General features: G+C 27.4%; 1 protein-coding gene across 1 annotated transcript; it reads left to right on the forward strand.

Moving 5' to 3' along the window:
• Positions 1-2,498: 2,498 nt before the first annotated feature.
• Positions 2,499-15,787, forward strand: LOC142222144 (aldo-keto reductase family 1 member A1-like). Its single transcript, XM_075292112.1, has 6 exons — positions 2,499-2,690; positions 13,997-14,177; positions 14,480-14,664; positions 14,949-15,065; positions 15,144-15,526; positions 15,590-15,787. The coding sequence occupies exons 1-6, from the start codon at positions 2,616-2,618 to the stop codon at positions 15,618-15,620; spliced, it is 972 nt and encodes a 323-aa protein (XP_075148227.1). The 5' UTR covers positions 2,499-2,615; the 3' UTR covers positions 15,621-15,787.
• Positions 15,788-22,806: the final 7,019 nt, after the last annotated feature.

The raw sequence follows: 22,806 nt of genomic DNA on the forward strand, positions 1-22,806 counted from the left end.
AAAATTTTGACAAAACTTTCTATAGAAATAAAATTTTGACAAAACTTTCTATAGAAAAATTTTGACAAAATTTTCTATAGAAATAAAATTTTGACAAAATTTTCTATAGAAATAAAATTTTGACAAAATTTTCTATAGAAATAAAATTTTGACAAAATTTCCTATAGAAATAAAATTTTGACAAAATTTTCTATAGAAATAAAATTTTGACAAAATATTCTATAGAAATAAAATTTTGAAAAAAGTTTCTATAGAAATAAAATTTTGACAAAATTTTCTATAGAAATAAAATTTTTACAAAATTTTCTATAAAAATAAAATTTTGACAAATTTTCTATAGAAATAAAATTTTGACAAAATTTTCTATAGAAATAAAATTTTGAAAAAAGTTTCTATAGAAATAAAATTTTGACAAAATTTTCTATAGAAATAAAATTTTGACAAAATTTTCTATAGAAATAAAATTGTGACAAAATTTTCTATAGAAATAAAATTTTGACAAAATTTTCTATAGAAATAAAAATTTTTCAAAATTTTTTTTATAGAAATAACATTTTGACAAAATTTTCTATAGAAATAACATTTGTTTAGGGAAATTCCTATTTTTGTATAGATTCATATTGTTTTGTTAACGGCTTTTACTGCAGTGTTAGTAGATTTGGCATCACCATTAACCGTTTCAGTGTATATTTACCAAACAGATGGCGCCAATATGAACGGTGTGCGAAGATAATCGTGTACACAATCTAACCAACTGGAAAATATTTTGGACATAGATGGCACTGAAGTAGAAATTTGCACTAGCACCATCTATGAGATGCGAGTTGTAAATGAAAACTCTGAAACGGTTAATGGCCAGTGATGCCTAAGCTAAGCTGCAGAAAATGTTGGGAATTATTACAAAATTGAATCTTAAGCTTGCTTACATACATTTTTAAGTAAATGAAACAGGGTAGCTGGCAAGGAGTGTTACCAATTTAAACGGTCGTATATTCTTTTGTGTGACAATATTATTTATGATTCATTTCAAATTATAAAAACCAAAGTAATCAACATTTAATTTAATCATTCCCATTGAAACGATAGAACATGCTACCGGGGTAGTTTTTAATCAATCAAAAAACGAAATATTAATAAGAAAGTATACTCTCTTAAAATTACAAATATCTAAAGAAAGAAAATATTAATAAATATTAATAATGTTTAAATTCAACGTTGATTTCGTTGAATTTAAACATTAATTCGCCGAACCATTTCAGGTGTTATTACAGTTTCTTCTGGGTGATAATCATGTCCGGATATTTATATCTCGTACAGACTAAGAATAATCAAAACATACACAGAAAAAAATATTGTCTTGAAGCCAAAGATTTAAATGCGAACTTGCATTATGCTTAAAATAAAAGACGCATTTCTCTAATATAAAGTTTTTGTTGACTTTTTGCATATTGACTACAAAGCTAAAAAGAATTCAAAAATAGGACACGTATTTCACCTAAAAACCTTTCTTACTTTAAGCATAGCACATTTTATACTTGAAGTCGAGTTTGAATTTGGCAATTTCAGTTGTCGTTAACAAGTTTTTAAAGAACTCTGATAGAACATGAAGAAAAACAGAAAAATCTAATAAATAAAAATTTGCTTCCTTGAACAAAGTATTAAAACACCAAATGTAGAAGAGAATTGTGTCTTAAATGTATCCTTATTGCAATACTCCAAAATCATAAGTCTAAAGACAAAATCTTTGGAACTGCACCCAGAGAAGGAATATGATCACCTCAAACATGTTTTAAGAGCAAAATGTTATTTTAGGGTGGTGATCATGTAACGTGGTTTTCGCAACCATGTTATTTTCTCGGAAATCATGTATCTGATTTCGGCAAGCAGGTTATATTTGACGAGAAAATAACATTTTAGTGACAAACATGTTACATGGTCACCATACAAAAATAACATTTTGCTCTTGAAACATGTTTGTGGTGATCATATTCCTTGTCTGCGTGTGGGCAAACATTTTTTCAGTGCAAAAACAGCTATTTTTGTACTTCAGTCCTTTCAAATCTGTAGCTATTTGATTGCGTGGATTTCGTTGGATAAAAGCTTTATTTATTATTATAGTTTTTTTCTGCGTGACCATCATATCCGGACATTTTGTTTGGTAGGGTGTGACTCATACATACTAGGAATAACCAAACATATAATAGGATAGTTGTAATAATTGCTTTATCCCCTTGGCTCTCACCAATTATTTGATTAAATTTCCCTTCTAAAATTAATTATTCCTTTTCAATAACAATTTTTGGTTGTTATATTTCCTTTTCATTCAAAGTTATTAAAAGGAACATTGTCACCCAAACATGCATTCACATGAATTTCATTAATTATTAAATGTATTAAAATACCGTCAAAAAACTTTGAAAAAAGTTTAAAACGAAGTTTTATTGGTCAGGGTGTATGAGTTCTGGAACACAGACAGTAAAACCAATATTAAATCGTAAGAATGTCATCAGTTGCGTTGAAAATTCCGGTGAAAGCAGTTCTATAGTTTCGAAAAACCAAATTAATTAAGTTCAAAGAAACCTATTTTTACATTTTGAGAAAATAAAACAATTTATATGGCTACTTGTGATAAATTTCTTACTTTCAACAATGATCTTACTATGCCAGCACTGGGTATAGGTACATGGATGGTATGTTACTTGGAATTTGTTTAGTATATAAAAATATATGTGTTTTTTTTGGTTTTAATATAACTGCAAGACGTTTGTTTGCTATATGATTGTATATGCCAATAAGGCATAGCATTGTAACTATTACGCGAGATGATCTTTATTTTTATGAATAAAAAACTAAAGAAATTTATGTATTATCAAATAGTTTTCTAAAATTTGTTTGTTTAGATTTTACAAAGAAGAAAATAAATATTTTTATTTTTGATATATATTTTTTTTGGTATAAATATGTCAATTATATAGAAAGTTTTCTATAGCAAGTTTTTTTTCGAAATTTTATTTCTATTGAAAATTTTTTTCGAAATTTTATTTCTATTGAAAATTTTTTTCGAAATTTTATTTCAATGGAAAATTTCGTCAAAATTTTATTTCTATAGAAAATTTTGTCAAAATTTTATTTCTATCGAAAATTTTATCAAATTTTTATTTCTATAGAAAATTTTGTCAAAATTTTATTTCTATTGAAAATTTTTTCGAAATTTTATTTCTATAGAAAAAATTTTCAAAATTTTACTTCTACAGAAAATTTTGTCAAAATTTTATTTCTATAGAAAATTTTGTCAAAATTTTATTTCTATAGAAAATTTTGTCAAAATTTTTTCGAAATTTTATTTCTATAGAAAATTTTGTCAACATTTTTTCGAAATTTTATTTCAATGGAAAATTTTGTCAAAATTTTTTTTCTATAGAAAATTTTATCAAATTTTTATTTCTATAGAAAATTTTGTCAAAATTTTATTTCTATTGAAAATTTTTTCGAAATTTTATTTCTATAGAAAAAATTTTCAAAATTTTACTTCTACAGAAAATTTTGTCAAAATTTTATTTCTATAGAAAATTTTGTCAAAATTTTATTTCTATAGAAAATTTTGTCAAAATTTTATTTCTATAGAAAATTTTGTTAAAATTTTTTCGAAATTTTATTTCTATAGAAAATTTTTTCAAAAATTTTTCGAAATTTTATTTCAATGGAAAATTTTGTCAACATTTTATTTCTATAGAAAATTTTATCAAATTTTTATTTCTATAGAAAATTTTGTCAAAATTTTATTTCTATTGAAAATTTTTTCGAAATTTTATTTTTATAGAAAAAATTGCCAAAATTTTACTTCTACAGAAAATTTTGTCAAAATTTTATTTCTAACGAAAATTTTGTCAAAATTTTATTTCCATAGAAAATTTTGTAAAAAATTTATTTCTATAGAAAATTTTGTCAAAATTTTATTTCTATAGAAAATTTTGTCAAAATTTTATTTCTATAGAAAATTTTGTCCAAATTTTATTTCTATAGAATTTTTTTTTTTTAATTTTATTTGTATAGAAAAAAATTCTATAGAAAAGTTTGTCAAAATTTTATTTCTTAGAAATTTTTTTCAAAATTTTATTTGTACAGAAAATTTTGTCAAAATTTTATTTTTATAGAAAATTTTTTTTGTATAGAAAATTTTGTCAAAATTTTTTCGAAATTTTATTTCAATGGAAAATTTTGTCAAAATTTTATTTCTATAGAAAATTTTATCAAATTTTTATTTCTATAGAAAATTTTGTCAAAATTTTATTTCTATTGAAAATTTTTTCGAAATTTTATTTTTATAGAAAAAATTGTCAAAATTTTACTTCTACAGAAAATTTTGTCAAAATTTTATTTCTATAGAAAATTTTGTCCAAATTTTATTTCTATAGAAAATTTTGTCCAAATTTTATTTCTATAGAAAATTTTTTTTTAAATTTTATTTGTATAGAAAAAAATTCTATAGAAAAGTTTGTCAAAATTTTATTTCTTAGAAAATTTTTTCAAAATTTTATTTGTACAGAAAATTTTGTCAAAATTTTATTTTTATAGAAAATTTTGTCAAAAGTTTATTGCTATAGAAAATTTTCTCAAAATTTTATTTGTATAGAAAATTTTTTCAAAATTTGATTTCTATAGAAAATGTTGTCAAAATTTTATTTCTATAGAAAATTTCGTCACAATTTTATTTCTATAGAAAATTTTGTCAAAATTATATTTCTATAGAAATTTTTTTTTTTAAATTTTATTTGTATAGAAAAAAATTCTATAGAAAAGTTTGTCAAAATTTTATTTCTTAGAAAATTTTTTCAAAATTTTATTTGTACAGACAATTTTGTCAAAATTTTATTTTTATAGAAAATTTTGTCAAAATTTTATTTCTATAGAAAAGTTTGTCAAAATTTTATTTCTATAGAAAATTTTTTCAAAATTTGATTTCTATAGAAAATGTTGTCAAAATTTTATTTCTATAGAAAATTTCGTCACAATTTTATTTCTATAGAAAATTTTGTCAAAATTATATTTCTATAGAACATTTTGTCAAAATTTTGTCAAAGTTGTAGTTTTTTTTCAATATTGGATTTCTATAGAAAATTTTGTCAACATTTTATTTCTATAGAAAATTTTGTCAAAATTGTATTTTTATAGAAGTTTTTTTTTAATTGTATTTCAATTGAAAATTTTGTCAAAATGTTATTTCTATAGAAAATTTTGTCAAATTTTTATTTCTATACAAAATTTTGTCAAATTTTTATTCCTGTAGAAAATTTGTCAAATTTTTATTTCTATAGAAAATTTTTTCGAAATTTTATTTCTGTAGAAAATTTTGTCAAAATTTTATTTCTATAGAAAATTTTGTTAAAATTTTATTTACATAGAAATCTTGTCAAATTTTTATTTCTATAGAAAATTTTGTCAAATTGTTATTTCTATAGAAAATTTTGTCAACTTTTTATTTCTATAGAAAATTTCGTCAAAATTTTATTTCTATAGAAAATTTTCTCAAAATTTTATTTATATAGAAAATTTTCTCAAAATTTTATTTCTATAGAAAATTTTGTCAAAATTATATTTCTATAGAACATTTTGTCAAAATTTTGTCAAAGTTGTAGTTTTTTTCAGTATTGTATTTCTATAGAAAATTTTGTCAACATTTTATTTCTATAGAAAATTTTGTCAAAATTGTATTTTTATAGAAGTTTTTTTTTTAATTGTATTTCTATTGAAAATTTTGTCAAAATGTTATTTCTATAGAAAATTTTGTCAAATTTTTATTTCTATACAAAATTTTGTCAAATTTTTATTTCTATAGAAAATTTTGCCAAATTTTTATTTTTATAGAAAATTTTGTCAAAATTTTATTTCTATGGAAAATTTTTTGAAAATTTTATTTCTATAGAATTTTTTTTCCAAATTTTATTTGTATAGAAAATTTGGTCGAATTTTTATGTCTATAAAAAAATTTTGTCAAAATTTTATTTCTATAGAAAATTTTGTGAAAATGTTATTTCTATAGAAAATTTGGTCAAAATTTTATTTCTTTGTGTTTTGTTATTGTTGTTTTTGTTTCCTTTAATCATTGTTGTTGTTTTTTGGTTTTAAGCTGAAATCAAAAACAACAACAAAAATTTTATTTCTACGGAAAATTTTGTCAAAATTTTATTTCTATAGTAAATTTTCTCAAAATTTTATTTCTATAGACAATTTTGTCAAATTTTTATTTCTATAGAAAATTTGGTGAAATTTTTATGTCTACAGAACATTTTTTCAAAGTTTTATTTGTATAGAAAATTTTGTTAAAATTTTATTTGAATAAAACATTTTGTCAAAATTTTATTTCTATACAAATTTTTTTCAAAATTTAATTTGTATAGAAAATTTTGTCAAAATTTTATTTCTATAGAAAAGTTTGTCAAAATTTTATTTCTATAGAAAAATTTGTCAAATTTTTATTTCTTTGGAATTTTGTCAAAATTTTATTTCTTTAGGAAATTTTGTCAAAATTGCAAGTAGAGGATGCTGATGAGGAATGTGGTAATTCCGAAACGTGCGTCCATTCCACCATCTTGCAGTCTATAGGGCTTTGCCCAAATAAATTTGACAAACATTCTTTTCCTCTGTTGGTTAAGCTACTCTTGTAGTTTAGTCAACACAATGGTTTTAAATCTGAGATCAAAACAACAAATAAAATTTTATTTCTATAGAAAATTTTGTCAAAAATTTTTTCTATTGAAATTTTTTTCGAAATTTTATTTCTATAGAAAATTTTGTCAAAATTTTATGTCTATAGAAAATTTTGTCAAAATTTTATTTCTATAGAAAATTTTGTCAAAATTTTATTTCTATAGAAAATTTTGTCAAAATTTTATTTCTATAGAAAATTTTTTCAAAATGTTATTTCTATAGAAAATTTTGTCAAAATTTTATTTCTATAGAAAATTTTGTCAAAATTTTATTTCTATAGAAAATTTTGTCATAATTTTATTTTTATAGAAAATTTTATTTCTATAGAATTTTTTTTTTAAATTTTATTTGTATAGAAAATTTTGTCAAAATTTTATTTGTATAGAAAATTTTGTCAAAATTTTATTTCTATAGAAAATTTTGTCAAAATTTTATTTCTATAGAAAATTTTGTCAAAATTTTATTTCTATAGAAAATTTTGTCAAAATTTTTGTCAAAATTTCATTTCTATAGAAAATTTTGTGAAAATTTTATTTCGATAGAAAATTTTGTCAAAATTTTATTTCTATAGAAAATTTTGTCAAAATTTTATTTCTATAGAAAATTTTGTCAAAATTTTTGTCAAAATTTCATTTCTATAGAAAATTTTGTCAAAATTTTATTTCTGTAGAAAGTTATGTCAAAATTTTATTTCTATAGAAAAATTTGTGAAAATTTTATTTCTATAAAAATTTTTGTCAAATTTTTATTTCTATAGAAAATTTTGTCAAAATTTTATTTCTATAGAAAATTTTATCAAATTTTTATATCTATAGAAAATTTTGTCAACATTTTATTTCTATAGAAAATTTTGTCAAAATTTTATTTCTATAGAAAATTATGTCAAAATTTTATCAAATTTTTATATCTATAGAAAATTTTGTCAACATTTTATTTCTATAGAAATTTTATTTGTATAGAAAATTTTGTCAAAATTCTATTTCTATAGAAAATTTTATCAAATTTTTATTTCTATAGAAAATTTTGTCAAAATTTTATTTCTATTGAAAATTTTGTCAAAATTTTATGTCTATAGAAAATTTTGTCAAAATTGTATTTCTAAAGAAAATTTTGTCAAAATTTTATTTCTAAAGAAAATTTTGTCAAAATTTTATTTCTATAGAATTTTTTTTTTCAAAATTTTTTTTGTATAGAGAATTGTGTCAAAATGTTATTTCTAAGGAAATTTTGTCAAAATTTTATTTCTATAGAAAATTTTGTCAAAATTGTATTTCTATAGATAATTTTGTCAAAATTGAATTTCTATAGAAAATGTTATATTTAGAAGTCAATTTTCGATCATAAATACAAGGCGACCGAACTCCCATTTTCATATCTCCAGCATTCGGAAGACGATCACCATTCTCTTGGTGGTTTGGTTCGAAATATTGATGTTATTGCATCTTGCAAGCTGATTTGAAAAAATTAAAAATTTTTTTAACTTTTAAATTATTACCGATTTTCTACAGCAGGGCCTTTTTTCAAAAAAACTTGTCAAAACGTATTGGGGATTTTTGTGAGTAATTTAAATTTAAATTAAGGCTTTTTGGGGGCAAGAGCCAGAAAAATAGTGGCAAAACGGACATCACTTTAACTAAAAGTACCTATTACGCATGGACACTTCTAGTTTTATTCGCTGAATCGACACGATTACATTCTTCTGTTGAACCAACAAGATTGTTCCAAAACAATTTGCAGACTGCTTAAGTTAACATTTTCCAGGTCCGCCAGTAATCAAAAGCTGTATGCTTTAGTCCGTGTTTTGATAATGTTCTCATATAGTCCGATTTCGCGAACTGAATCCTTGGGCATCAAAACGCCGCAAGTTTTATCCGATTGTCCTGAATTTGTAAATCTAGAAGTATATAGAACTATAAAGAGATATATCAAATTAGTTTTAACAGGTTGGCTGATAAATCCCCGGTCTGACACATAGATGGCGTCAAAATTTGACGTCTGTAAGTCAATTAGTTTGTGAGATAGAGCGTCTTTTGTGAAGCAACGTTTGTTATTATGAAAAAAATGGAAAAAAGGAATTTCGTGTTTTGATAAAATACTGTTTTCTGAAGGGAAAAAATACGGTAGAAGCAAAAACTTGGCTTGATAATGAGTTTCCGGACTCTGCCCCAGGGAAATCAACAATAATTGATTGGTATGCAAAATTCAAGCGTGGTGAAATGAGCACGTAGGACGGTGGACGCTCGAAAGAGGCGTCCATCGTCCTACGTGCTCATTTCACCACGCTTGACGAAAACATCAAAAAAATCCACAAAATGATTTTGGATGACCGTAAAATGAAGTTGATCGAGATAGCAGAGGCCTTAAAGATATCAAAGGAACGTGTTGGTCATATCATTCATCAATATTTGGATATGCGGAAGCTCTGTGCAAAATGGGTGCAGCGCGAGCTCACATTTGGCCAAAAACAACAACGTGTTGAGCACGTAGGACGGTGAACGCAGTGGACGCTCGAAAGAGGTGGTTACCGACGAAAACATCAAAAAAATCCACAAAATGATTTGAATGACTGTAAAATGAAGTTGATCGAGATAGCAGAGGCCTTAAAGATATCAAAGGAACGTGTTGGTCATATCATTCATCAATATTTGGATATGCGGAAGCTCTGTGCAAAATGGGTGCCGCGCGAGCTCACATTTGACCAAAAACAACAACGTGTTGATGATTCTGAGCAGTGTTTGCAGCTGTAACTCGTAATACACCCGAGTTTTTCCGTCGATATGTGACAATGGATGAAACATGGTTCCATCACTACACTCCTGAGTCCAATCGACAGTCGGCTGAGTGGACAGCGACCGGTGAACCGTCTCCGAACCGTCTCCGAACCGTGGAAAGACTCAAAAGTCCGCTGGCAAAGTAATGGCCTCTGTTTTTTGGGATGCGTATGGAATAATTTTAATCGATTATCTTGAGAAGGGAAAAACCATCAACAGTGACTATTATATGGCGTTATTGGAGCGTTTGAAGGTCGAAATCGCGGCAAAACGGCCCCATATGAAGAAGAAAAAAGTGTTGTTCCACCAAGACAACGCACCGTGCCACAAGTCATTGAGAACGATGGCAAAAATTCATGAATTGGGCTTCGAATTGCTTCCCCACCCACCGTATTCTCCAGATCTGGCCCCCAGCGACTTTTTCTTGTTGTCAGACCTCAAAAGGATGCTCGCAGGGGAAAAATTTGGCTGCAATGAAGAGGTGATTGCCGAAACTGAGGCCTATTTTGAGGCAAAACCGAAGGAGTACTACCAAAATGGTATCAAAAAATTGGAAGGTCAATATAATCGTTGTATCGCTCTTGAAGGGAACTATGTTGAATAATAAAAACGAATTTTGACAAAAAAAAATGTGTTTTTCTTTGTTAGACCGGGGACTTATTAGCCAACCTGTTATATCGTTAAGATCGGTCTCTCGACTTCTTGAGGGTATAGAGGCTGATCTTCCAAATTGTACATAACTAAAAGCAAAATTTCCCGATTTTACTTCTCGATGTCATTCGAGTAATGCGGGTAAAAATCTATAGAACTATATTTCAAATCATATAATAGGCTTTCCTTCGTCAGATTTCCTTGGACGCTTAGCTAAGATTCCTCCAAAACTCGTCCAAAAATACTTTCTGTAAATCCAGAATCTGATGTTGGCTCCATATGGATAAACTTTAAATTTAACTTCGAGAAGAGTACCATTTGAACTAATTTTCTTGGTGGAGTTTCTGCCATAAAATCCACCTGAAATTCTATGCGTGCATCTTCAAATAACCCGCTCCGACAAAGATTTTTCAAAGGAAGCTATTATATTTGATTCATTGTGGTGGGTATAAACATTTTGGCCCGGCCGAATTTTAGGCCGTGTATACTTGTAGTTTCTCTATTTTATTCTGTTCGCGTTGTAAGCCACTTCTTATAGTGAATAGTACAAGCACCTTTATCGTTATTAACCACACAGAAAAAAAAGTGTCTCGTAAATTTAAGAAGATTTTTACAATAATTTATTACTAGAATTTTCCAGAATTTTAGTTCATTTTTCGTATCTTCAACGAAAATTAACTACTCGAAAGGAAATTTTACAAATTCTAAGTAGTAATCGTTTAGTTCATGGCCTACAAAATACGATGGAAATTTCCTTAAAAAATTTATTAACTGGTAGTTAAAAATTCGTTTGTCATGCTATAAAACTACTTGTGAAATGTAAAGTATTTTCTAAATAATAAGTGCAAATTACCATAAGATTTTTTTGTACGAGAAAATATTTTTTTACGAAAAATGAACTTGAAAGTGGATAGCAATTTCTTACTGACAATTCCTATGGTTAATAATTGTTGGTAAAAAATTTCCCAATGAAATATTTTTAGTTCATATGTAATTAAATTTATAGACATTTTCGTCAAAAATGGGTAGATATCATTTCATGAAGTTTTTGCTAATTTTAAGTTAAACGTTTCATCGTTCTTATACTGATATGCATTTAAGAGTATTGTTTTTAGAGTAAATTGTGGACAGATGCGATGAACTAATGCATAGTACAGAGATCTTTCTCGTCAAAGTGGAATATGTTTAATGTAAAGATGATGTTACTTGAATTTTTTTGAGAGTGAGAGCATGCAATGCAATAATGAGAAATGGTAGCGAGTGATGGGGATGTTGTGTATATCTGAGCGTGGGGTTGTTTTTGTTCTTTCAGTGGTTTGTGTGTATGTTTATTATTGGCGAATGGTTTATTTGTCTGGATGAGGTGTTGTTTTCAATGAAGGCACATGTGTTTTTGTTGTTGTAGGAATGTTTTGGTTTTGCTTGGTTTTGTTTGGCATGCTTCAGTTGTATAGTTGGCGTTGGCGTGGGCTGTTGCATCTTTTTAGCAAGTATGTAACAAGGGAATATAAAGGTATGGAATATTTTGGTTTTTTTAGACATATATTGGTGTTTGTTTATTAAAACTTTGAAATGAAAGTTGTTAATATTTTAGCGATGAGATGTACGATGGCGAAGTGATGATCGGTAGCTTAGAAAAAAGTTATTAAGAATGTTCAATATTTAGGAAAAAATGCTGAAATGGAAAGTATATTGAAATTGTTTTATCTAATTTAATTTTTATTATTCAATGTAAAAAATAAATATTCAATTTCAGAGTAACTCCAGATGAATTTGGAAAATTGTTTGTTACACCTCAGCGTATAGTTTTATGATAAATAGGTAAGAGTTCTTTTTCAATGTGGTTTTCTTTTATAAAATAATATTCTTTATGTATATTATTATTTGCTAATTATTATTATTATTTTTTTTAACAAGTTTCATGTTTTTCTTTGTTGTAAAAAAATATTTAAGTTAAGAGCAACCCCAGATGGATTCGGGCAAATTTTTATATTTCTCCTCAGCGTATAACTTAATAGAGAAGTGGTAAGTTTTTTTTTTTTTTTAAATTGGCTTTCTTCTCACTAGAATATTTACGTTTTAATGACATTTTTATTGGTTTTTAATACCTTATTTTAGTATTACTTTAATCAAATATTTTTGGAAAATTTTTGTTACACCTCAGCACATAGTTTAATCATAAATTGGTAAGTATTCTTTTTAAAATGTGGTTTTCTTTTAAAAAGGATATTTTTTATTTATATCATTATTTGCTAATTATTATTATTATTATTTTTTTTTTTTTTTTAAACTAGTTTAATGTTTTTCTTTGTTGTAAAAAAAATATTTAATTTCAGAGCAACCCCAAGATGGATTCGGGCATATTTTTATATTCTTCCTCAGCGTATAATTTAATAGAGAAGTGGTAAGTTTTCTTTTAAAATTTGGCTTTCTTTTCACTAGAATATTTAAATTTTTATGACCTTTTAATTATCAAAATTACATGTTTTTAATACCTTATTTTAGTATTACAATAATCAAATATTTTTGGAAACAAATTTAATATTTTTATTGTAAAAAACAAATATTTAATTTCAGAATAACAATTTGGAAACATTTTTATGAATTGGTAAGCTTTATTAAACATTCTTTTAACCAGAATATTTAGTTTTTTTATGCATATTATTTCTTTAATTAGATTTTTTGGAAACCAATTTAATGTTTTCTATTTAATGTAAAAAATAAATATTTAATTTCAGAGTATCCCCAAATGAACTTTATCGAACTTTTTAACCTCAGCATACAATTTAATAGAGAATTGGTAAGTTTTATATTAAAACTTTGGCTTTCTTTTGACAAGAATATTTATTGTATTATGTCCTTCACATCGATAACAACAAAGTTTTATGAGTTAATATATTACTTAATTCATTATTTCTCTAATTGTTTCAGGTACAAACTTTATAAGGTACGTTTATCTAAGAAAAGTTGAATTCCTTACACCGTTTAATAAAATGCCCCCAAATATGGTAAGTTACAAGCTAATTCAAAGAGATTAAAAATTATATTTTATTACATGTTAATTTTTAACAATTTTCATTATTCCTTCCATTTTTTTCAGCAAGATATGTGAATATACTAACGATGAATAAAAAACTAAGGAAAAGTCAAAATTTCCAAATAGCGAGTTAAAATAAACTACTTTCTTCTTCCACGTGGTCATAATTTTTATTCACAAAAACATTGTATTAAGAACTCTCATCATAAGTTTTTATAATAAAGTACTTTTGCTTAAAGAAAGTTGAATTTTAATGTATGAAAATTTTCATAATAGTAAAACGGGTTGTTGTTCCTTTAATTATTTAATTTCTCTGTACTGTGGAATGATTCATTTAAAAATAGTTTAGTGGTCGACATTTTAAAGAGACTGTTAACCACATTTTATTATCGGGTTTCCCAAAAAATAAGCAGGTAAACCAAAATAATACTGACTTTTTAACTTGGAAGGGGTATATAAATCTTATGGTGTTGTAAAAATGAACTGAAATACAATGTTATAGATTAACTAAAATTTAAGAGAATTATAAACTAGACAAGTTGAAAAAAATCTTAAGGGCTAAATCATGGTCAATATTACTACAGTTTAGTTCATTTTGCAATGGAAAAGGGTTCACTGTTTTTTCAGTGCATATACGGCAACAATTTTAATCTATATAATAGTTTTCATCGTCTGCAATTAAGTTATTAAAATTTAAAACATCATCACTTATGAATAATAATATCGGCACGAATACAAATTAAGTACCAATAATAATAGGGAGTAATTTAATAATCGATGTAATGCATTTCGTCGTTTATTTTATTTATTTGTTTATTAATATTTATAGGCTCCCGATGAAGAAATTGAATTGGCTTTGAATACTGCTCTTGAGGCAGGATATCGTCATATTGACACAGCTCCTATTTATATGAATGAAAAGGCAATAGGACGAGTATTAAAAGAATGGTTAGATTCGGGACGTGTACAACGTGAAGAGCTATTCATCACTACCAAACTCCCACCACCAGGTAATTTATTCTTAATTGATAACTCGGTCATGTCAACAATACAAAAAACAAACAAAAAATCACGAGCATTTTTCCAATTAAAGTCTTAATTGAGTTTTACAAAATATTCAATTAAACATTTAATTTATTCAACAATTTGTTTTTGATTGAGACAAAAATTAATACTATCAATTAATTTTTTAATTGGACTAAATAATTTTTTAATACTACCGTTTCTGTGATTGAAGACATTTCAATTAAAAACTTCATTAATTTTTCATTTGATTGAATCAGAAAAAAATTTTGTGTGTATATAATTGCAGCAAATATTCCCGATTATGTTGAACCAACAATACGCAATTCATTGGCCGACTTGCAATTGGACTATGTCGATTTATATTTGATCCATGTTCCATTTGGTGTCCAACTGGAGAATGGTGATTTTAAACGTGAGGAGAATGGTTTAATTGCGATTGATCCGACTACAGATCATTTGGCTATTTGGAAGGTGAGTGACAAAAATAGACAAACAAGTTACATGTTCCCCATCCAAAAATATAATGATTAAAACATATTAGAGGTAATCATATTCCTTTTCTGGGTGCGGTTTTCAATACAACAGATATCATATGTTAAATATTGCTTTCATGTTTAGATTGGCAGAAGTACCAGTGTGAAATTGACACTTTGTGTCAGCTACCCTGTCATGGCGGACTGTAGAATATAATACATCCTATTGTACCCTAGAACTCTCCAAAACAAACAAAGTAATTACAATATTCCTTTTTTTAGAAAATGGAGCTAGTTTATGACTTAGGATTGGCCAAATCAATCGGAATTTCCAATTTTACGGCAAAGCAAATCAAGAGAATACTAAAGAACTGTAAAATTCGGCCAGCCAATTTACAGGTAAATAGACCCATCATGGTTATATATTTTTTTAAATAAATAAGATTAAAATGAAACGTTATACGCCTTCAATTTTAGATTGAACATCATGTCTATCTTCAACAACCCGATTTGGTGAATTTCTGTAAAGGAGAAGGCATTACTGTCACTGCTTATTCTCCCCTTGGTTCCAAGGGTATATCGGGTCTTAATAAAATGGCCGGTATTGAACGAGAATTACCAGATTTAATGGATATAGCCGAGGTGAAAGATATTGCAGAAGCCCATGGTAAAACACCAGCTCAAATTCTACTACGATGGATTATTGACTGCGGATTGTCGGCAATTCCGAAGAGTACCAATGCCGAGCGTATCAAAGAGAATTTTGATATTTTCGATTTTGAACTCAGCAATGAAGAGATTGATAAATTGAAAGCATTGGATGCTGATATCCGTGTATGCGATTTTAAATTTTTCCCAGGGTAAGAATGATTAAAATGAAAATTTTGAAACCTGATTTTATATACACGATTGTTTCTTTACAGAGTTGACAGACATCCAGAATTCCCATTTTAAGGAGAGCTTTGAAATGTTTAAGATTTTTCGGAATTACATATTTGCACTAAGCTTTTTTGATGTATGCAAACTGTTCACAAACTACTGGTAGAAGTAGTAGTAGAAAAAATGAAGTTATATCGCCTCTTAATGAGTAATTTTAAAACTACATGCTGTAGATGTTACATTTAGTTATAAATAAAAAATATTTGACCAGTTTCAAAGATATTGTCTTAAGAATTATGAGTTTGATGTTGATTCCGAGCTAAAGATGCGGAGAACTTAACCCTTTCACTACCGAAATAAACCTCATGTTATACACTTTTTTATTCTTACTTGTATTAACAGCACGTAAAAATGTAATTTTGAGCACTTACCTCAATTAGTTCCAGAGCTATACTCGTATAAGTTTGTTCTGAGAACTTGATTCTTGAATTGTGACCAAATGACCTTACGAAAATATGCGCTATTTGACCTATTAGTTCTATCGAAGTGCACTCAAAAAAAGTAAACTCTCTATTTCACTAAACCCAATTTAACTTTATTTTAGTTCATAGAATTATTAAGTTTGGAGAAAGTTTCCTTTACTCTAATGTTTTTTTGAGTACGATAGTTAAATTAACTAAAAAACAGGAAAAAAACAAGTAAGGAAAGTCTAAAGTCGGGCGGGACCGACTATATTATACCCTGCACCACTTTGTAGATCTAAATTTTCCATACCATATCACATCCGTTGGGTGCTATATATAAAGGTTTGTCCCAAATACATACATTTAAATATCACTCGATCTGGACAGAATTTGATAGACTTCTACAAAATCTATAGCTTCAAAATTTAAGTCGGCTAATGCACTAGGTTGGAACACAATGTTAGTAAAAAAAAGGGAAACATTTAAATCTGAAGCAACTTTAAGGAAACTTCGCAAAAGTTTATTTATGATTTATCACTCGATATATATGTATTAGAAGTTTAGGAAAACTAGAGCCATTTTTACAACTTTTCGACTAAGCAGTGGCGATTTTACAAGGAAAATGTTGGTATTTTGGCCATTTTTGTCGAAATCAGAAAAACATATATATGGGAGCTTTTTTTAAATCTCAACCGATTTCAACCAAATTTGGCACGCATAGCACCAATGCTAATTCTACTCCCTGTGCAAAATGTTAACTAAATCGGAGTTAAAAATTCGCCTCTGTGGTCATACGAGTGTAAATCGGGCGAAAGCTATATATGGGATATATATTTAAATCTGAACCGATTTCAACCAAATTTGGCACGCATAACAACAATGTTAATTCTACTCCCTGTGCAAAATTTCAACTAAATCGGAGCAAAAAATTGGCCTCTGTGGTCATATGAGTGTAAATCGGGCGAAAGCTATATATGGGAGCTATATCTAAATCTGAACCGATTTCAATCAAATTTTGCACACTTAACTGCACTGCTAATTGTACTCCTAGTGCAAAATTTCAAACAAATTGGGCCAAAACTCTGGCTTCTAGGACCATATTAGTCCATATCGGGCGAAAGATATATATGGGAGCTATATCTAAATCTGAATCGATTTCAACCAAATTTGGCACGCATAGCTACAATACTAAATCTACTCCCTGTGCAAAATTTTAACCAAATTGGGCCAAAACTCTGGCTTTTAGGGCCATATTAGTCCATATCGGGCGAAAGATATATATGGGAGCTATATCTAAATCTGAGCAAATCGGTATAAAACTCTGGCTGCTGGGTCCATATTAGTGCATATCGGGCGAAAGATATATATGGGAGCTATATCTAAATCTGAACCGATTTCTTCCAAAATCAATAGGGTTCTATTCTGACCCAAATTAGGAACATGTGCCAAATTTGAAGGCGATTGGACTTAAATTACGACCTAGACTTTGATCACAAAAATGTGTTCACAGACAGACGGACATGGTTATATCGACTCAGGGACCCACCCTGAGCATTATTGCCAAAGACACCATGTGTCTATCTCGTCTACTTCTGGGTGTTACAAACATCTGCACTAACTTATAATACCCTGTTCCACAGTGTGGCGCAGGGTATAAAAATCAATTGATACTATTAATTTTTGTTTCAATTAAAAAATTTGTTGAATCAATTAAATTTTTAATTGAATATCTTTTAAAACTCCATTAAGACTTTAATTGGAAAAATTTTCATGAAAATTGTGGGAATTTTCAATTATCAGGTAATATTCGGTAACGCTGTCCTTTTGTGAAAAAATTGTTTATGATTTGTTTTTTGTTTTGGGGAGTATTTAGAGACTCTTATTGGAGAGTCTTATTGGGGTGTCTTTGGAGACTTTTATTGGAGAGACCGTAGAAAGTCTTTGGAGACTCTTATTGGGGAGTCTTTCGAGACACTTATTAAGAAGTCTTTGGAGACTCTTATTGGGGAGTCTTTCGAGACACTTATTAAGAAGTCTTTGGAGACTCTTCGTGGGGTGTCTTTAGAGACTCCTATTGGAGAGTCTTAGGAGACTCTTATTGGGGAGTCTTAAAAGATTCTTAGTGGGGAGTCCTTACAGACACTTCTTGGGGAGTCTTTAGAGAGTCTTTGGAGACTCTTATTGGGGAGACACTTCTTAAGGAGTCTATATAGACACTTATTGGGGTGTCTTTAGAGACTCCTATTGGAGAGTCTTAGGAGAGTCTTATTGAGGAGTCTTAAAAGACTCTTAGTGGGGAGTCCTTACAGACACTTCTTGGGGAGTCTTTAGAGAGTCTTTGGAGACTCTTATTGGGGAGACACTTCTTAAGGAGTCTATATAGACACTTATTGGGGAGTCTTTGGAGACTCTGGAGAGGCATTAGAGACACTTCTTGGGGAGTCTTTGGAGACTCTTAGTGGGGGTCTTTAGGGACACTTCTTAAGATGTCTACAGAGACACTTCTCAAGGAGTCTTTAGAGACTCTTATTGGGGAGTCTTTGGAGACTCTTGTTGGGGAGCCTTTAAAGACTCTTCTTAAGGAGTCTTTAGAGACACTTCTTAAGGAGTCTTTAGAGGGACTTTGTGAGGAGTCTTTGGAGACTCTTATTGGGGAGTCTTTGGAGACACTTATTGGGGAGTCTTTGGAGACACTTCTTGGGGAGCCTTTAGAGTATCTTACTGGGGAGTATTTAGCGACTCTTATTGGAGAGTCTTATAGGGGAGACTGTTTAGACTCTTATTGGGGAGTCTTTAGAGACTCTTATTGGAGTGTCTTTAGAGATACTTGTTGGGGAGTCTTTGGAGACTCTTGTTGGGGTGTCTTTAAAGACCCACATTGGAGACTCTTATGGGGGAGTCTTTGTAGACTCTTAGTGGGGGTCTTTAAAGACACTTCTTAAGGTGTCTACAGCGACACTTCTTAAGGAGTCTTTAGAGACCCCTTTTGGGGAGCCTTTGTAGACTCTTAGTGGGGGTCTTTAGAGAATCTTATTGGGGAGTCTTTAGAGACATTTCTTGCGGAGGCTTTATAGACTCTTATTGGAGAGTCTTTAGAGGCACTTCGTGAGGAGTCTTTGGAACTCTTATTGGGGAGTCTAAGAGATACTTCTTGGGGAGTCTTTAGAGACTCTATTTGGGGAGTCTGTTTAAATAAAATGTAGAAATAAAATTTTGATTTTCTATAAAAATAAAATTTTTACAAAGTTTGCTATAAGTTTTTTCAAAGTATTTTGTTCCAAATGAGTACATTTTATTTAAATTGTGTCCGTCTAGAGCTTCATATAGTGCTAAAGATATTTTATTCCAATTTTCTTCCGAAATATGAAATTTTATTAAAGAACAGAAATATTATTTTAACGTTTTCTTTTTCAATTTAACAAAAATAAGCAACTTATTTGTATCATGTTACAATTACACTTAACTGCAGTACTAATTGTACTGCTAGTGCAAAATTTCAAACAAATTGGGCCAAAACTCTGGCTTCTAGGACCATATTAGTCCATATCGGGCGAAAGATATATATGGGAGCTATATCTAAATCTGAATCGATTTCAACCAAATTTGGCACGCATAGCTACAATGCTAAATCTACTCCCTGTGCAAAATTTTAACAAAATTGGGCCAAAACTCCTGCTTTTAGGACCATATTAGTCCATATCGGGCGAAAGATATATATATATATATATATATATATATATATATATATATATATATATATATATATATATATATATATATATATATATATATATATATATATATATATATATATATATATATATATATATATATATATATATATATATATATATATATATATATATATATATATATATATATATATATATATATATATATATATATATATATATATATATATATATATATATATATATATATATATATATATATATATATATATATATATATATATATATATATATATATATATATGGGACCTATATCTAAATCTGAACCGATTTCAATCAAATTTTGCACACTTGACTATACTACTAATTGTACTCCTAGTGCAAAATTTGAACCAAATTCGGCCAAAAATCTGGCTTCTGGGGCCATATAAGTCCATATCGGGGGAAAGAAATATATGGGAGCTATATCTAAATCTGAACCGATTTCAATCAAATTTTGCACACTTGACTATACACTGAAAAAACAGTGAACCCTTTTCCATTGCAAAATGAACTAAACTGTAGTAATATTGACCATGATTTAGCCCTTAAGATTTTTTTCAACTTGTCTAGTTTATAATTTTCTTAAATTTTAGTTCATCTATCACATTGTAGTTTAGTTCATTTTTACAACACCATAAGATTTATATACCCCTACCAAGTTAAAAAGTCAGTATTATTTTGGTTTACTTGCTTATTTTGTGAGAAACCCGATAATAAAAATTGGTTAACAGTCTCTTTAAAATTTCGACGACTAAACTATTTTTAAATCAATCATTCCACAGTACAGAGAAATTAAATAATTAAAGGAACAACAAACCGTTTTACTATTATGAAAATTTTCATACATTAAAATTAAACTTTCTTTAAGCAAAAGTACTTTATTATAAAAACTTTTGATGAAAGTTCTTAATACAATGTTTTTTGTGAATAAAAATTATGACCACGTGGAACAGAGAGTAGTTCATTTGAACTCGCTGTTTGGACATTTTGACTTATCCTTGTTTTATTCATCGTAGGTAATTTTTTCACATATTTTGCTGGGAAAAATGGAAACAATAATGAAAATTGTTAAAAATTAACACCATGTAATGAAATATAATTTTTAATTCTTCATTTTAGCTTGTAACTTACCATATTTGGGGGCATTTTTTCAAATGGTGTAAGGAATTCAACATTTCTTTGGAAAACGTATCTCATAAAATTTGTATCTGTAACAATTAGAGAAATAATGAAGTATTCTAAATAACTCATAAAACTGTGTTGTTATCGATGTGAAGAATATAATAAAATAAATATTCTAGTTGAAAGAAATCCAAAGTTTTAATATAATACTTACCAATTTTCTATTAAATTGTACGCTGAGGGGAAATATAAAAAGTTGTCCAAATTTATTTGGGTTACTCTGAAATTAAATATTTATTTTTTACATTAAATAAAAAAAATAAGTTTTCAAAAAATCTAATGAAAAAAATTATAATAAGCATAAAAAACCAAATATTCTTGATAACCCTAGATAGTCATCATTCGTCAAAATGACGACACGTGATTTCATTTTCGATTTAAAATGCATTTTAGTTTATTGGGAAATGGTAAATTTAAGTTATACTAATTCTTAAAACTAAATTGAATAAGAAAATAAAACTAAATTGAATAAGAAAATAAATTCAAGTTTGGTTCACATTTTCGCTCACGATGAAAATTATAGCGTCTTGAAATGAGCCGTAGTCAAAATGACGAAGGATGACGTTAATGTACAAAAAATAAGGATGACTGTCCAGGGTTAAAAGAAAGTCAAAGATTCCTTACCAATTCACTATTAAATTACAAGCAAAGGAGTACTAAAAATTTTTCCAAATTTTTAAGGGGTTATTCTGAAAATAAATATTTGTTTTTTACATTAAAAATATTACATTGGTTTAAAAAAAATGATTAAAGAAATACTAAAATAAGGTATTAAAAACCTGTAATTTTGATGATAAAAAGGTCATAAAAACGTAAATATTCTAGTCGAAAAAAGGCAATTTTTAAAAGAAAACTTACCAATTCTCTATTTTTTAAATTTGTTCGAATCCATCTGGAGTTGCTCTGAAATTAAATATTGTTTTTACAACAAAGAAAACCATTAAACTGATTTCCAAAAAAATTAATTAACAAATAATAATATACATAAAAAATATTCTTTTTAAAAGAAAGTCATATTAAACAAATACTTACCAATTTATGAATAAACTATACGCTGAGATATAACAAAAATTTTCCAAATTCATCTGGAATTGAATATTATTTTTTTACATAGAATAATAAAAATTTCAAAAATCCAAAATATTCCACGTCTTTATATTCCCTTGTTGCATACCAGCTAAAAAGATGCAACAGCCCACGCCAACGCCAACTATACAAATGAAGCATGCCAAACAAAACCAAGCAAAGCCAAAACATTCCTACAACAACAAACACACATGTGCCTTTATTGAAAACAACACCTCATCCAGCCAAATAAACCATCCGCGAACACACACACACAAACCACTAAATGGACAAAAATAAAAACAACCCCACACTCATGTATACACAACAAAACTCAAGTAACATCATCTTTACATTAATCACATTCCACTATGCCGATAAAGATCTCTGTACTATGCATTAGTTCATAGCATCTGCTGACAATTTACTCTAAGAATAATATTCGTAAAGGCACACCAGTTTATGAACGATGAAACGTTTAACTTAAAATTTGCAAAATTTTCATGAAATGTTATCTACCATTTTTGACGAAAATGTCTATAAATTTAATTACATGTGAACTAAAAATATTTCATTGGGTAATTTTTTACCAACAATTATTAACTATAGGAATTATCAGTAAGAAATTCCTATCCACTTTCAAGTTAATTTTTCGTAAAAAAATATTTTCTCATACAAAAAAATCTTATAGTAAATTGCACTTATTATTTAGAAAATACTTTACATTTCACAAGTAGTTTTATAGCATGACAAACGAATTTTTAGCTACCAGTTAAGAAATTTTTTAAGGAAATTTCCATCGTATTTTGTAGGCCA

This window comes from Haematobia irritans, chromosome 1, assembly GCF_050003625.1.
Source record: "Haematobia irritans isolate KBUSLIRL chromosome 1, ASM5000362v1, whole genome shotgun sequence".
NCBI lineage: Eukaryota > Metazoa > Arthropoda > Insecta > Diptera > Muscidae > Haematobia > Haematobia irritans.

Bases quoted from the DNA above. Each gene is read 5' to 3' on its own strand.
- LOC142222144 (XM_075292112.1), top strand. From the start codon at position 2,616: ATGGCTACTTGTGATAAATTTCTTACTTTCAACAATGATCTTACTATG. The intron at 2,691-13,996 runs GTATGTTACTTG...TAATATTTATAG, and splicing joins TGGGTATAGGTACATGGATG to GCTCCCGATGAAGAAATTGA. The intron at 15,066-15,143 runs GTAAATAGACCC...CTTCAATTTTAG, and splicing joins TTCGGCCAGCCAATTTACAG to ATTGAACATCATGTCTATCT.